Here is a 14,282-nt window from a genome sequence, read left to right as displayed (position 1 = left end):
AAGAGACGTCCCGATGATCTTCTCCGCTGTCCTCACCACTCTCTGTAGCCAGAGTCAGCGCAGGCTATCAAGGGTGGTTGTATGTATGCTTCATAAACTGCAGACTTTTCACAGATCTAACATAACCTGGCGATCATATACTAGTCTGGCATCTAACGTAAGTAATTTATTTGCAGCTAGAAGTGGTTTATTTGCAATTAGATGTCCTGTGTTGTCCATACCTGTCAACATTGGAATTTCAAAATAAGGGAAATTCTTTGGCGGACTCCGCCCATATTTTAACAGCTCTCAGCCACCCAGCCCCAACCCATATAATGTAAATGTAAACACATAAGGGACAGGTATAGGCCTTCAGGAATATATGTTTATGTAAAGTATGTATTACTTGTACAGACATGTTTATACAATTTATGTATTTTATTTATTAGTTAATATCATCAATTTATTTGATGGATGAGTTGTGTGGCTTTGGTTTTCCCCGACGAGGACTTCCTTTCGATGGCAGAGTCGGGAAACATGTCCGGCAGGTACAACTGCGTCTCCATCCATCTCCCGTTCACTGTGACTCTCATCCATGTTTTCGTCTTCTTCTGTGTTATTGTTCCAGTTTTCTTCTTCTGCGTGTTTACTGGTGGATAACGTTTTTTAAGCTAATGTTAAACATAATACTGTAACATGCTCTCTCGGAGGCCACTGTTTTTTAATTAGGCCTTTTTTTTTTTTTTAAAGGTTAAAAATACGGGATAATTACAGGAAAATATATAAACAGGAGGAAAACGGGATAGAAGGAAGAATACGGGATAATCCCGGGAAAAACAGGAGGGTTGACAGGTATGGTGTTGTCATAAGCCCGCAGCCACACTGAGCGCCGCCATTTTTCATCTTCTCACATATCTCAGTGGTCTTCAGGATTTTCTGATTGATCGTGAGCAGCAGGTTCCTCATCAGGCCGGACGTCCTATTTATGTTGTAGATTGGGACAATGTCAGCTTTCACGTGCAGTCCGCATACTTGAATGGTTCAACATCAACCAGCGCTTCATAAATGTTTGCCTTCAGCCCATACAGAGGAGTTTTTTTCTGCGTGGCGCTGAAGGGTCTGTGACCGGAACCACTACACCAGGGTAAACCTCCTACAGGCAATGGCATTGGCCTGTGGTGACAAACGGATGCTTGTTAAGCCTGGATCCGCCAAGCCAGAGGGTTTTCCTCCCGTTGCTTAGCAAGAGAAAACATTGCGTGTGATGTAGATGAAGTCCTCTGGCCGGACCAGTACAAAGGCGTGATGCTGCTGAGGCAGAATGAATCGTACGTTGACGTTTTTTGCAGTAAATGTGTAATGTAATGTGCTTTTCATTTACCTGTAATGTGCTTTTCATTTACGTATGAAGTTCTTTGTTATTTGTATAAATTGGGACTATTGTACTTTTGTTTAGTTTTGCAAAAATGTGTTCATTTACAATAAAACAAAATCAAACTACATGCTACTAGTGGATGCAGTGTTTTAATTAGTTTTATGTAGTGTCTAATGAATGCTCTGTAGGTTTTTCTATTTTGACTGGAAAAGTGCATGATGTGAAAGCATTGTTTGATTTGTGCCAGAGGAGTCTGTGGTTTTCTGAATGTAGCTTGAGTTTTGTGTTTAAAGTTTTGAGAAAAGGGGGGAAGGTTTCAAGAAATGTGTTTTAGAAATTTTAAAAAGAAGAATCGAAAAGCACACGCTCAGCGTCTCACTCGCACACAAACTCCCAGCATGCACAGAGAGCGAGAGAGAGAAAGAGCGAGCGAGAGAGCGAGAGAGCGAGAGAGAAAGAGAGAGAGAGAGAAAGAGAGAAAGAGAGGGAGATTATTATTGTAGAATTTACATACAAATAAACATCCCATTCGAGTCACTATGGTACAAGCACTTAATACAACATATTGTCCATCAGACCCCATTCAGCTTTCAGAGCAACATCCTTCATACACTGTCCTTGATTCATTAATGGTTACCCAGCGGCTGTTGAAATGCTTGTTGGACATGCATTAAATCAACATGGCTACCCATCTCATTTTGACCAACAAAACAAAACCTTGGCTGCCTGGGGAACAAAAATTGGACCTATTTCTGAAGAATAGCTGCTTAATTATTGCAGAGCCCATTGAAGCAGACTGTGTTGGTTTTCTGCACATATTAGCATGTAGCTCAGCTGTTTACAGTGTCAATGGAGCTGATTTATTAAAAAGGGACGATGGGCGGGAGGTGGGTAAATGAGTAACACAGTATATAATAGATAGTCTTGATTATTATCATAACTGCTACAACAGAGTGTTTTAAATATATCGTTGTGTTGTCAAAGTTACAACATCAGTATATGTCACATCTCATTGACATTGTATTCACAGTGGGATCAGTATATTTGAATTCATTAAAATGATAGCCCCTTGAGATTTTGCATCTTATTTTGGATGTCTACATTAGGGTTCTACATGGCAATGATCATCAACCTTGCAGATTAGCGGCTGCGATATTCAGCATATTTATAATTATGGGAGTAGTTTTTTTTTTTTATAGAATCGCCGATAAAATAACTATATTTAAAAATGCACTACCTTGGCACTGATGCAGCCACTCCTCTCTAAGTCTACCGATTGGTGACTGTAGACAATCAATGTCTGTCAATATGTCTGTCTGTGGCCAGATTTTGTCACCACATTAGCGCCACAAGCGCTCAAGATGCAGTCACAAAACTTACAGGTGTTTAGTTGAGATCAAAATGAAGTCTGAGTTCGAAGATGGGTGTGGTCCGAGCAAGGGCGCCGGAAGTAGGAAGGTAGGAAGTGGTGGCATCCATCCATAACATAGATATGCTCTGAATATCGTATTGAGAGTATTAAAATAAAACATATATTCTTAAAGGCATTTAACAAAGTTTTTTGTTGGAGATTGTGCTATTTTAAATTTTGACACTAAGGTTTACATTTCTTTTGTTCCAAATATTGCTGTATATAAATATATAGTCGACCACAAGTCTTCACACAGCCTTCAAAGTGATGGCAGCTTTTAAGCACAGCAGAGGATACACAGGATGCATTCAAGCCCTGTTTGAGTGTAGGTCACCCGCGTTTTGGCAGCATTTAGAGCCAAACACACTATCCCTGTAGTTACATGGGTAAAAAGAGAGGATATAGATTTTGAAGCATTGAAATACATTTCATGTCTTACTTTTGTACATGTATGAAACACGGCCGTTATGCAGCCTGTGTAGATTAGGAACATATCCATTCTGCCAGATGCGTTTGAGATGTCTGAAAACATGGCTAAAATGCCTCCTGTGTAAACAGTCTACCAAGCTAACTGTTGCGGTTTGTGTGTGGTGTGAAAGCTAAGCAGACCAAGCACAGGACTTTGTGTTAATACATCAGATTTGAGCAGAAATTAATAAAGAATGAACTACTGTTCAATCCATCTGCTAATAATCAACTGTTAGGGAAATGATCTTTCTATTTGTAGGCTATAAGAAAGTTGGTTACAAATAAATATACCACACCACGTGAGTGGGGATACACAGTTACTATACGTAATATTACGGTACGGCTTATTTCTTGTCCCATTTATATCTGTCCATCACTATTTATATACAATATAATATATGAGGCCCAGTTACTGTCTCCACTAATATTGTTCATAATTAGTTATTTCTTAGTGAGCTCATTGTGACATTAGAGAAGATAAATACATCCCATCAAACACTTTAAGTAACGCCACTTCTGCAGTATTTTAAACCAAACTACAATCTTTTCATAAACCTTACCAAGTAAATCTGTTGCCCAAACTTAACAAAGTATTTCAAACACTTATTTTAACCCAGTCTATGATTTTTTCCTAAACCTACCCAAGTAGTTTTGTCACCTAAACAGGTTCTGCACTGCAGGGGCTTGTACGGACACACTGTTCGCTCGAGGTGCTGGAAATTCATATATACATATACAAGATATCATGAGGATACATGGACATGTCGTACGTTCACATAATAATCTATTTCCCATGACTTAATTGACTGAAAAACATTACATTTTAAATGTACATACATACCCAACGTATTGAATTGTCATTCGTTGTGAGAGCGGTTTAATACGGTGGCCCTGAAGGTCAAAACACAACAACATTACACAAAACAAAAAACATTTCAAAAACACAACATTAACCCAAATAGGAAAAGGTAGATACGTGTTGGACAATGATTTGTTTGTTTGTAAGAGGAACAGTGTGACTCGTCCTGACTCTGGTGAGCGACTGCACCAGCAGCAGGCAGCCGGTGTGAGCAGGACAGCGAGGGCAGTGAGCGGGAAAAGTCGGGGACTCGTGACCACTGGGACGTTCGACAGGCTTCCCCGGTACATACCGGACACTCAAAAGATTTGTTCCTTCATTTTTAAATATCATTACTTTATATTATCTTATCATCCTGTCCCATGAGATGAGAAGTAGTAATGTGTCGCAATGTTTCCAGTCTGCCAGAACAGACAGACTACTCGCTAAAGTAACTAATCAGTCCAGCACGAGGCATGAAGAAGTAGTATTCTGTTTGTGTGACTGACAGACAGTGCATCCAATTAGGGACGAGGAATCATTATCCAACACGTAGCTACCTTTTCCTGTTTGAGTTCATGTCGTTGTGTTTTCTCTTTTGCTGCTGTGTTTTGTGAAAAGTTTTTGTGTTTTGACCTTCAGGGCCACCGTGGTTTTATAGTTAAACACTCCTGTCATTTATATGTCTACCAATACGTAAATGTGTGGTAACCATATAAACATTAATGAAGATCTTAAAGGGATTGACACATTGTCATTTTCAAAAAAGATATGTGTCAGGTGCTCCTCTCTTTACCACCATATGGCCATTTCCCTAGTGCGAGCCTCAGACCATGAATTGAATATACCAGACTATATATCCAATAAATTGAATCTCCTATAAAACACAGCTCTTATGAATCTCTTATGAAACACAGTATTAGTGAGCTGCAGATGATCAGTTTCTGAGGCAAGGCAAATCAGCTGTTACAGTAGTTTAGCAGCTAATCCAGAGGTAAAACAATAACAATACCGGTAGGCAACTTACCTGTCACATTACTCAGTATTTTGAGTTTATGCTCCATTATGGAGCAGTCAGTTGTTGATGACGTGCAGACGTTGATACAGCTACTAGGCTACTTCAATATATATATCACACCAATTCATAACACAAGTTAGACTTTATGATGCTCCGGACCATTGCTTGTGGAAATTTTCTCTAACTGGACCTCTTACAATTTTAGTTGAATACCCCTGCCCTATGAGATCGAATAAATAAATAAATATTGAGAAAATGAGGAATGAAATCATAAAAACCACAAAGGCATAATGCATAGAACTAAATGCAACTCCTTGCATGAGTAAGGATGAAGCTGGATTTTAATGAGTAGTGTTGTAGAAGTTGGAATGAAAGAAAACTTAACGCAGTTGTTTTTACATTTGCTGGCTCTGTCAAGTCTGAAGGTAATCATTTATATTTGGAATATATAATGTGTGAAGGGTCCATCAGAATTCAATGTGCATGTATTAGTTTTTTATAGTTACACATTTACACCTTGAAATATATATTTTTTTACCAAATGCTAAGTTAATAGATTAAACTTCATCCTTTCTTTGCATCTCCCCTCATCCCATGGGTCATTCTAGGTAAAGGCTCTGTCACACATATCCGTATGACAGAAACGTATGCCGGCGCATACGAAAATGTGTCAGAGTCCAAATACGTCCAACTTTTCATGGGATCGGAAAAGTGAACATATACAGATACGGATGTCTAACCTATTGATAGCGCATCACTTCCTAATACAAAATGTATCAGACGAATGCCCAACGAATGCATAAGATATACAAAAATATGGCGTGTACAAAATATCAGCAACACGCTGGTTTACGTTGATGTAAGGTATAAGTAGTATTCGTTAAGAGCACGCTATGTTACGTTGGGGTGCGTTGTTGAACGCTGATGTTTTGAGCATGTTCAAAATTGCCGGACGTACCCAACGTGTGCTTCATAAGATATGCAGACATTACGTGACGTTAGACATACATGAATACGTAGTTGAATATTTACCTACATAAATACAGTACGTGAATACACAAATATAATACGTAATACCTACGTGACTACGTCAGAGATACGTTAGATATAGGCTACGTCGGCTGACTGTGAATCCTACAGCCAATTTATTGATAACCTATTCCTACCCTATGTTAAGATTATGCCTGACGACGGAGTAATTTATTAAACGTGTTTCTACAGTACAGCTAGCGTTCAGCATTTTAGCCGTTCTCCAGCATCAGCATGACGTGAAACAAATGGCACTTTTTCAGCTCCGTTGGCCAGAGGCTCTGATACGTTTTAAATAGGTAAGTGATAAGCTATCAATGTTTGACGTATATTAATTCGTTATGTATTCGTTATGTATGCGTCAGCTACAACACCGCTGTGGTTTGGACTGACACATTTTTAGCTAATTTCATATACGCCGGCATGTTTCTGCCATACGGAATTGTGTACATCTGGCGTGTTCGGCGTAACGTCTGCCTCCTTCAAACGATCACAACTTACCCTTAATTTATATCAACCTATTGCCAATATTTCGTATGCGCCGGCATACGTTTCTGTCATACGGATATGTGTGACAGGGCCTTTAGGTCTGGCTGCTTATATTCAGATTGGGGAGAAACACGCCCGAGAAAAGTGTGCCTTATCCATCTGAATCAAGCGCAGAGGACCATGACAAAATGCTAGTATTTGACGCCCTGGAAATGATGCCGGGCTGGTCATGCTAACCTGAGCATCAAGCAAGTTGATATAACTCCTCGAGGGGGCAGGTTCAAAACAGACAAAAAAATATTTTCTTGAGTCAAGTCCAAAGTCGTTAGACTATATCCATCGTCTACCGGGTATCCGGGGTCAGGTCGTTAGACTACATCCATCGTCTACCACGTATCCGGGGTCAGGTCACGGGGGCAGCAGCTCCAGTCAGGAACCACATCCGCCAGCTCCGACTGGAGGATCCCGAGGCGTTCCCATGCCAGCAAGGAGATATAATCTCTCCACCAAGTCCTGGGTCTTCCCAGGGGTCTCCTCCCAACTGGACGTGCCTGGAACACCTCCCTAGGGAGGCGCCCAGGTAGCATCCTTACTAGATGCCCGAACCAACTGGCTCCTTTCAACTCAAGGAGCAGCGGCTCTACTCCGAGTCTCTCACGGATAGGCTGAGCTTCTCATCCTATCTCTAAGGGAGACGCCAGCCACCCGCCTGAGAAAACACATTTCGGCCACTTTTACCCGCATCGTTAGACTAATGACTTGATTCTGATTGTTGTTCAGGGTTAAGAAAAAAATGACATGCTCAGATTGGTTACAGCATGTTGATGAGCATGAGTATATAATCTGTAATGTCAGTACCATACATGCAATTTAAAGAGTGTTAATATGTATACAGAGGGCAGTAATCCATGGCTGTCATTCTTACCTTTCCTAATACAGGTGTAGCTTTGGCTGAGGATGGCCTGCAACAAAGAAGAAAACAATGCATAGCATATTTAAGAAATACATTATATTTATCCTAGAAACAAGTTTAATTGAGAAAAACACATAAAAGTAAAAGCATGAACATAAATACCTGTACGCAACATTATAACACAACAGACATCACTGCACCAGACTGTTATGACTTGGTAAAGTATTTTTTGGATCACATTTTTTTATTCATACACATTTAGAAAAATACAATGTACAATCACAACCAATACAACACAAATTACAAAAAATACAGAAACAACAAACAAGAACAATCCGACAAGAGGACAAAACTAAGGAAGAAAAATAAATAAATAATAATAAACCCTCCCAACTCCCATCCCAGGACCTCTCAGGACCAATGACTGCAAACAAATATGTCAGTTAAGATGGTTAGATCCACTCCTTCAACTTTTCAGCTGTCGACACCCATAAACCAATATTGGACTCCTTAACTCCAATCACACATGTAGTGGACAGCTCCATGTACACTACATCAGGAAATGTTAGTAACCAGCAGGTCACTGAGAGCTTGTCTGGTTGTTTCCACCTCATAGCAACCAATTTCTTGGCAGCCGTAAGGCCAGCATAGATAGGTCTTTTCTGGTACCCAGTAACCGGCAGCTGAGATAAGTCATTCAAAAGAAAAATAGTCACAGATACCGGTACAGTCAAAGCAAATATGTCGGACAACTTAAAGGAGACCCTGTTCCAAAAGCGGGCAACAGACGGGCATTCCCAGAACATATGGAGAAATGTACCAGGAGCCCCCATGGAGCACAGTGTACACCGAGCATCTGCCAGAAGAACCATCATATGCAGCCATCTGAGTGTCAGGTAAGTTCTATGCGCATAGTTCAGGTGGATTTATTGGTGGTTGTGATTGCGAGACGCTTGAAGAATGATAGACAATGATAGAGTGAATCCCAATTAAAATCAGGTTTCAATTCTGGGACATCCTTCTTCCAAAGTCTATCTAAGGGAAGGTCACCATAAGAGGACTCAAGTAGGTAAGTATAAAACATAGAGACAAAGCCCCTGGAAGTTCAGTGATCAGTGATGAGTTTGTGGAATGGATGCCGTGCTAAGTGTTGATCCACGGAACCCCATAAGCCTTAAGCGCTGCCCTAAGCTGTAGATAAAAGAAGAGGTGCCTGGAAGGCCATAACAGCCTTGAAGGTCCTGAAAAGAGCGGAGACCACTGTCACTGTAAATATCTCCCAAGGTGTGAAGACCCTACCTCCCCCATTGGGAAAAATTAATAGGCCTTCGCCCTATGAGTAATTGGTTGTTATTAAATATTGGTGAATTGAGATGCCAGGGGCATTGAATAGAGCATAACTTATGTGCGTTTCGCCAAGTCTGAATAACATTAGTAATCAGAGGGCCGAACCTAAGCTGACATTGTTTGATAGATATGTTTGTGTAAATGATGTCCTGAAGTCTCCATGGGGAGACTAACTCCTCTTCTAAAGCACGCCATGAAACCACAGCTTTGGGATCAAACCAATTAAGGTCTTAATGAAAAGGACCAGAAATACAATTTAAAATGTGGTACTGCCAGTCCCCCATCAAGTCTCCTCCGTTGAGTAGTGGACATTTTAAGTCTAGGCCGCTTGTTGTTCCAAATAAATGTTGAAATTGCCGACTGTAGTTTCTGCCAATGGGGGGGCGATAGAGGAAGCATTGAGCTGATAAAATTAATATACTGCCTAGAGTTAATTTTAATTATTGATGCTCTGGCTTGTAGTAGCCATCAACCTGTCTTTTAGACCCGATTCCAACTAAGCTGTTTAAAGAAGTTTTACCCTTAATTAACACCTCGTTATTAAATATGATCAACCTGTCTCTATTATCTGGCTACGTACCACAATCCTTTAAAGTAGCTGTAATAAAACCACTTCTTAAAAAGCCTAGTCTTGATCTAGAGATTTTAGCCAACTATAGGCCGATATCTAACCTACCCTTTCTCGCTAAAATCCTTGAGAAAGCAGTCGCAAAACAGTTGTGTGACGTTTTACATAATAATAGTTTATTTGAGGTTTTTCAATCTGGATTTAGAGTTCATCATAGCACAGAGACGGCACTGGTGAAAGTTACCAATGACCTTCTATTGGCATCAGACAAACGACTTGTCTCTGTTCTTGTCTTGTTGGACCTCAGTGCTGCTTTCGACACTGTTGATCATGACATTCTACTACAGAGACTGGAACATTGTGTTGGCATAAAAGGAACCGCACTAAGATGGTTCAAGTCCTATTTATCTGAGCGATCTCAATTTGTACTTGTTAACGATAAATCCTCCATGACAGCCAAAGTCAGTCTTGGAGTTCCGCAGGGTTCTGTACTTGGACCGATTCTATTCACCTTATATATGCTTCCTTTGGGAAATATTATAAGGAACCACTCTATAAACTTTCATTGTTATGCGGATGATACCCAATTATATCTATCAATCAAACCAGATGAAACCAATCAATTGGCTAAACTTCAAGTATGCCTTAAGGACATAAAAACTTGGATGTCTATCAACTTTTTGATGTTAAACACAGACAAAACTGAAGTTATTATACTTGGCCCTAAACGCCTCCGAAACGCATTTTCTAATGACATAGAAGCTCTGGATGGCATTAATTTGGCCTCCAGCACCACTGTAAGGAATCTTGGCGTCATCTTTGATCAAGATCTGTCGTTTAACTCCCACATAAAACAAATCTCAAGGACTGCCTTCTTTCATCTACGTAACATTGCAAAAATAAGACACATCCTGTCTCAAAATGATGCAGAAAAACTAGTCCATGCATTTGTTACTTCAAGGCTGGATTACTGCAACTCATTGTTATCAGGTTGTCCCAAAAAGTCGCTTAAGACTCTTCAGTTGATCCAAAATGCAGCGGCACGTGTATTGACAAGAACAAGGAAACGGGATCATATTACTCCTGTATTAGCTACACTGCACTGGTAAAATACAGAATAGAATTCAAAATCCTTCTCCTGACTTACAAATCAATTAATGGTCAGGCTCCAGCATATTTTAAAGATCTCATAGTACCTTATAAACCAACTAGAGCATTACGCTCCCAGACTGCAGGGTTACTTGTGGTTCCTAGAGTCTCTAAGAGTACAATGGGAGCCAGAGCCTTCAGCTATCAAGCTCCTCTCCAGTAGAACCAGTTTCCAGTTTATGTTCGGGAGGCAGACACACTCTCCACATTTAAGAGTAGGCTAAAGACTTTCCTTTTTGATAAAGCTTATAGCTAGGGCTGGCTCAGGTTTGCCCTGGATCAGCCCCTAGTTATGCTGCTATAGGCTTAGACTGCCGGGGGACACCTCCCTGCTCTCTTCCTTCTCTTCCTCTCTCCTCCCCTCCCTCCCCTCTCTTCTTCTCCCTCTCTATCTGTGTGCATTTATGTAAATGTATGTTACTAACTCACTATCCGGGGCATCATCCCCGGAGTGTCTGTCTCTCATGTGGCAGGTTGCCACTGATAAAGTTTACGTCAGGATCATGAATCGTGACAGCGCCTGCTGACCTGGTCCTGCTGGACACCGGGAAGCCTTATTGACATTTTCCTGGATTCATCCATACTTTCTCTTTTTTTTTTTTTTCAACACAACATAATTTCTGTCAAATGTTGTATTTGTACTATGTTGTTTATCCTGTACACACGACATCTATTGCATGTCTGTCCGTCCTGGGAGAGGGATCCCTCCTCAGTTGCTCTCCCTGAGGTTTCTTCCATTTTCCCCCTTTAATTTTGGGGTTTCTTTTAGGAAGTTTTTCCTTGTGCGATGCGAGGGTCTAAGGACAGAGGGTGTCGTAACCTGTACAGTCTGTAAAGCACACTGAGACAAATGTATAATTTGTGATATTGGGCTATACAAATAAATTTGATTTGATTTAGTGAGTTGGGCTTTCGCAGATTAGATGCAAATAGTGTAGAATTGCTTCTGATAAATCCTTTAATTGAGTTCCACAATATCCTGGGTTCTTCGACAGATCCTACATTAAACTCAAAAAATTCTGTGAGTTTTGCCTTAAACTGTATACAGAAATCATAATTTTTTAGTAAAGTTGTGTTAAATCTCCACCTAGGGGCACGGGAGGAGAGTTATCTTAGTGAAGCGGAGCCTCAACAAGCCTAGGACACTGGCAAAAAACCCATGAGCAAAAAAATGAAACAAAAACAAACATGCACACATAAAACAAAAAAGAGAGGCCATTACACCCCCAACCGGCCCTCCCACAAGAAAAACCAAACAGTCCGCAACCAGAATAAGAACCAAGGGCTATACAGAATTGAGCCCAACAACATCCCACGTTAACATTAACCCGACAAATGTGCTAGTGGGAAGCTATAAAATCTAATTAGGAGGTCTCATAAATTTAACATGGATAGCAAAGGCCGCTAAAGATGTGTAATAATAAGATATAACTGAGATTACGATCAAGTGTACTTATGCCGTAGCTGCCTGTGAACCGGGCGTAACGTTACTGATAGAGCTAATAGAGATAACTGCATTTAACAAAAGATAGTGGAGAAAAGGAACCCCAGTAGACAGATGAAGCTGGCCTATTAAAGGAGTCAACATAGCCAGCCACACAGTCAACACAGTATTGCTACAGACGCAGAACAGCCTGTTTCGTTGGTACAGGTTCATTATAAAATAAGTGAAACCGGGCGTGCTTATGGTGCTGATACAACTAGCCGCATATAGCTTCCATGGATAGTCACAAAACAGTAGTCCATTTACAGCCACAAGGCTTGGGCGATCGTGATGTGCAAACCTGTTACTCATTGTCAACATGAGGGTCGATATGATCTGGTGAAATGGTCAATCGGTGCAGCTTGCTCCTCTCCCAGCTCGTCCACCGGAGCGACGTCAACGAGGCGACCAGGAGAAGGGCGCCGCTCCAAAAACCACTCCGCATCCGCGGGTGAAGCGAAGAGATGAGTGGAGTAACCCATTTTAACATTGAGAGTGGCAGGGTAAATCAGGAAAGCATCAGTGCCCTTTTCACGTGCCAAAGCCATAGCCTTTGAGAACGCTCTGTGGCGTTTAGCTGTATAATCACTGAAGTCAGCAGCGAAACGGAGAGATATGTTGCCTACTGAAGGGGGTGTTTCCTCACCTCACAGAGGATAGCTTGACGTGTGGAGAAGCGTAGACAGCAGAAGATAAAAGCCCGGGGTTGTCCTCCATCCGTAGGGGGGCCGCCGCGGAAGATTCTGTGGGCACGCTCTATTTCAGGTTTAAGTTGCTTCAGAGCGGGGAACCACGTGGGTATCATGCGTTCAAGAAACTGCACCGGGGCGTCACTCTCCGTGTTCTCCGGTAAACCATAAACCCGTATGTTGTACCTCCTATTACGGTCCTCCAAATCCGCTATCTTCTGCTCGAAACCCAGCATCTTTTCCTGAACAGTGGATAGAACGGAATAATCTTTCTTTGTGCTTTTTTTCAGAGCATCCAGCTCTCCTTCAGCCAAAATAACCATTGTAGTCACAGTTGCTAGCTCTGACTGCATAACATCAATCTTGCTTCTTATAACTTTTAAAGAGATGATTCGGCGTGAAATTATTTAAATGTGTAATAATAGTGGGAAGTTGTCGGGAGCTCAAGACTCACGCAGCCATTTTGTTCACACGGTCAACCGGAAATCATGACTCGGTAAAGTTGAGGACCCAAATGCAAGACAATGTCAACAAAAAGAGAGCTTTATTTAAAGTTTAGCTTACAAGTCCAAAAATCCAGGCAACAAGAAAAACACAAACCAGGCAAGACACGACGTAGCATGGGTGAAACACGAATGAAGATCTGACCAGGCACACTGGGACAGACAGGGATATATACACACAGACACTAAACAAGGGAACGAGACACAGCTGCGGGAGAAATGCAAAAACACAAGGGCAGGGTGAATGGACACATCAGAAACAAATTAACAATCACAGAGACAGGGAACAACACAAGGACAGGAAGTAAAACAAGACATGACACAAGGGGAGTGAGCATTTCAAAATAAAACAGGAAATGCAAATCGAGAGTTGTGACAGACTGAGGCTGGACAGAGGCAACGTGAATTTAATGAAGTGTGGAGCAGAGAGCCTTCTTGTATGACTTCCAAGGCAACAGCAGGCAGAGAAATGTATACCTCCCCAAACTCTCAACCAGGGCCAGCTTCATTAGGGCATATGGATGAGGCAGAGAGAAGAGTACAGTCTGTAAAGCACACTGAGACAAATGTATAATTTGTGATATTGGGCTATACAAATAAATTTGATTTGATTTGAAGAGTCTCCACACATTGTTCTGCTGTTAAACACAATCTTCCACTGCAGGGAAAGGTTTTCTTGTGCTGGATCCCCCAGTGATTGACCATTAGATGTGATTTGTTTCACTTGACTACCATATGGCAATGTTCCTGTTGTTACTGCTTACGTTTGAAATGAACTAAATAAATGAATTTATCCTTCATGGTTTTGTTTCACCAGAGATCCCAAATTGATTGATTCATTTGAGAGCCAGAATAACCACGTAGTGATAACACATGCCCTACAATGTTTCAGTGGACCTTCTAGGTGGTCTGATTAAAATAAAAGCAGTTGCTACCAATATCAAACTGGTGAGCTAGCCATCACACTTTAGACCAGAGATGGAAATTACAAACCTGATTTCATAGTCACTGACTATGTGGTTT

At 41.1% G+C, this 14,282-nt stretch overlaps 1 protein-coding gene across 3 annotated transcripts in view; it reads right to left on the bottom strand.

The window, feature by feature from the left end:
- whrnb (whirlin b) overlaps positions 1-14,282 on the bottom strand; it is a 110,602-nt gene that overhangs the window by 37,355 nt on the left and 58,965 nt on the right. For all 3 annotated transcript variants that reach the window (XM_029439611.1, XM_029439607.1, XM_029439610.1), the window contains exon 5: positions 7,533-7,569. In XM_029439611.1, coding sequence (XP_029295471.1) covers positions 7,533-7,569 — 37 coding nt within the window. The remainder of the gene's footprint in view (positions 1-7,532; positions 7,570-14,282) is intronic.

Source organism: Cottoperca gobio, chromosome 9, assembly GCF_900634415.1.
Source record: "Cottoperca gobio chromosome 9, fCotGob3.1, whole genome shotgun sequence".
NCBI lineage: Eukaryota > Metazoa > Chordata > Actinopteri > Perciformes > Bovichtidae > Cottoperca > Cottoperca gobio.
The sequence above is the reverse complement of the archived record's forward strand: the minus strand, read 5'-3'. Positions and strand labels throughout refer to the sequence as shown.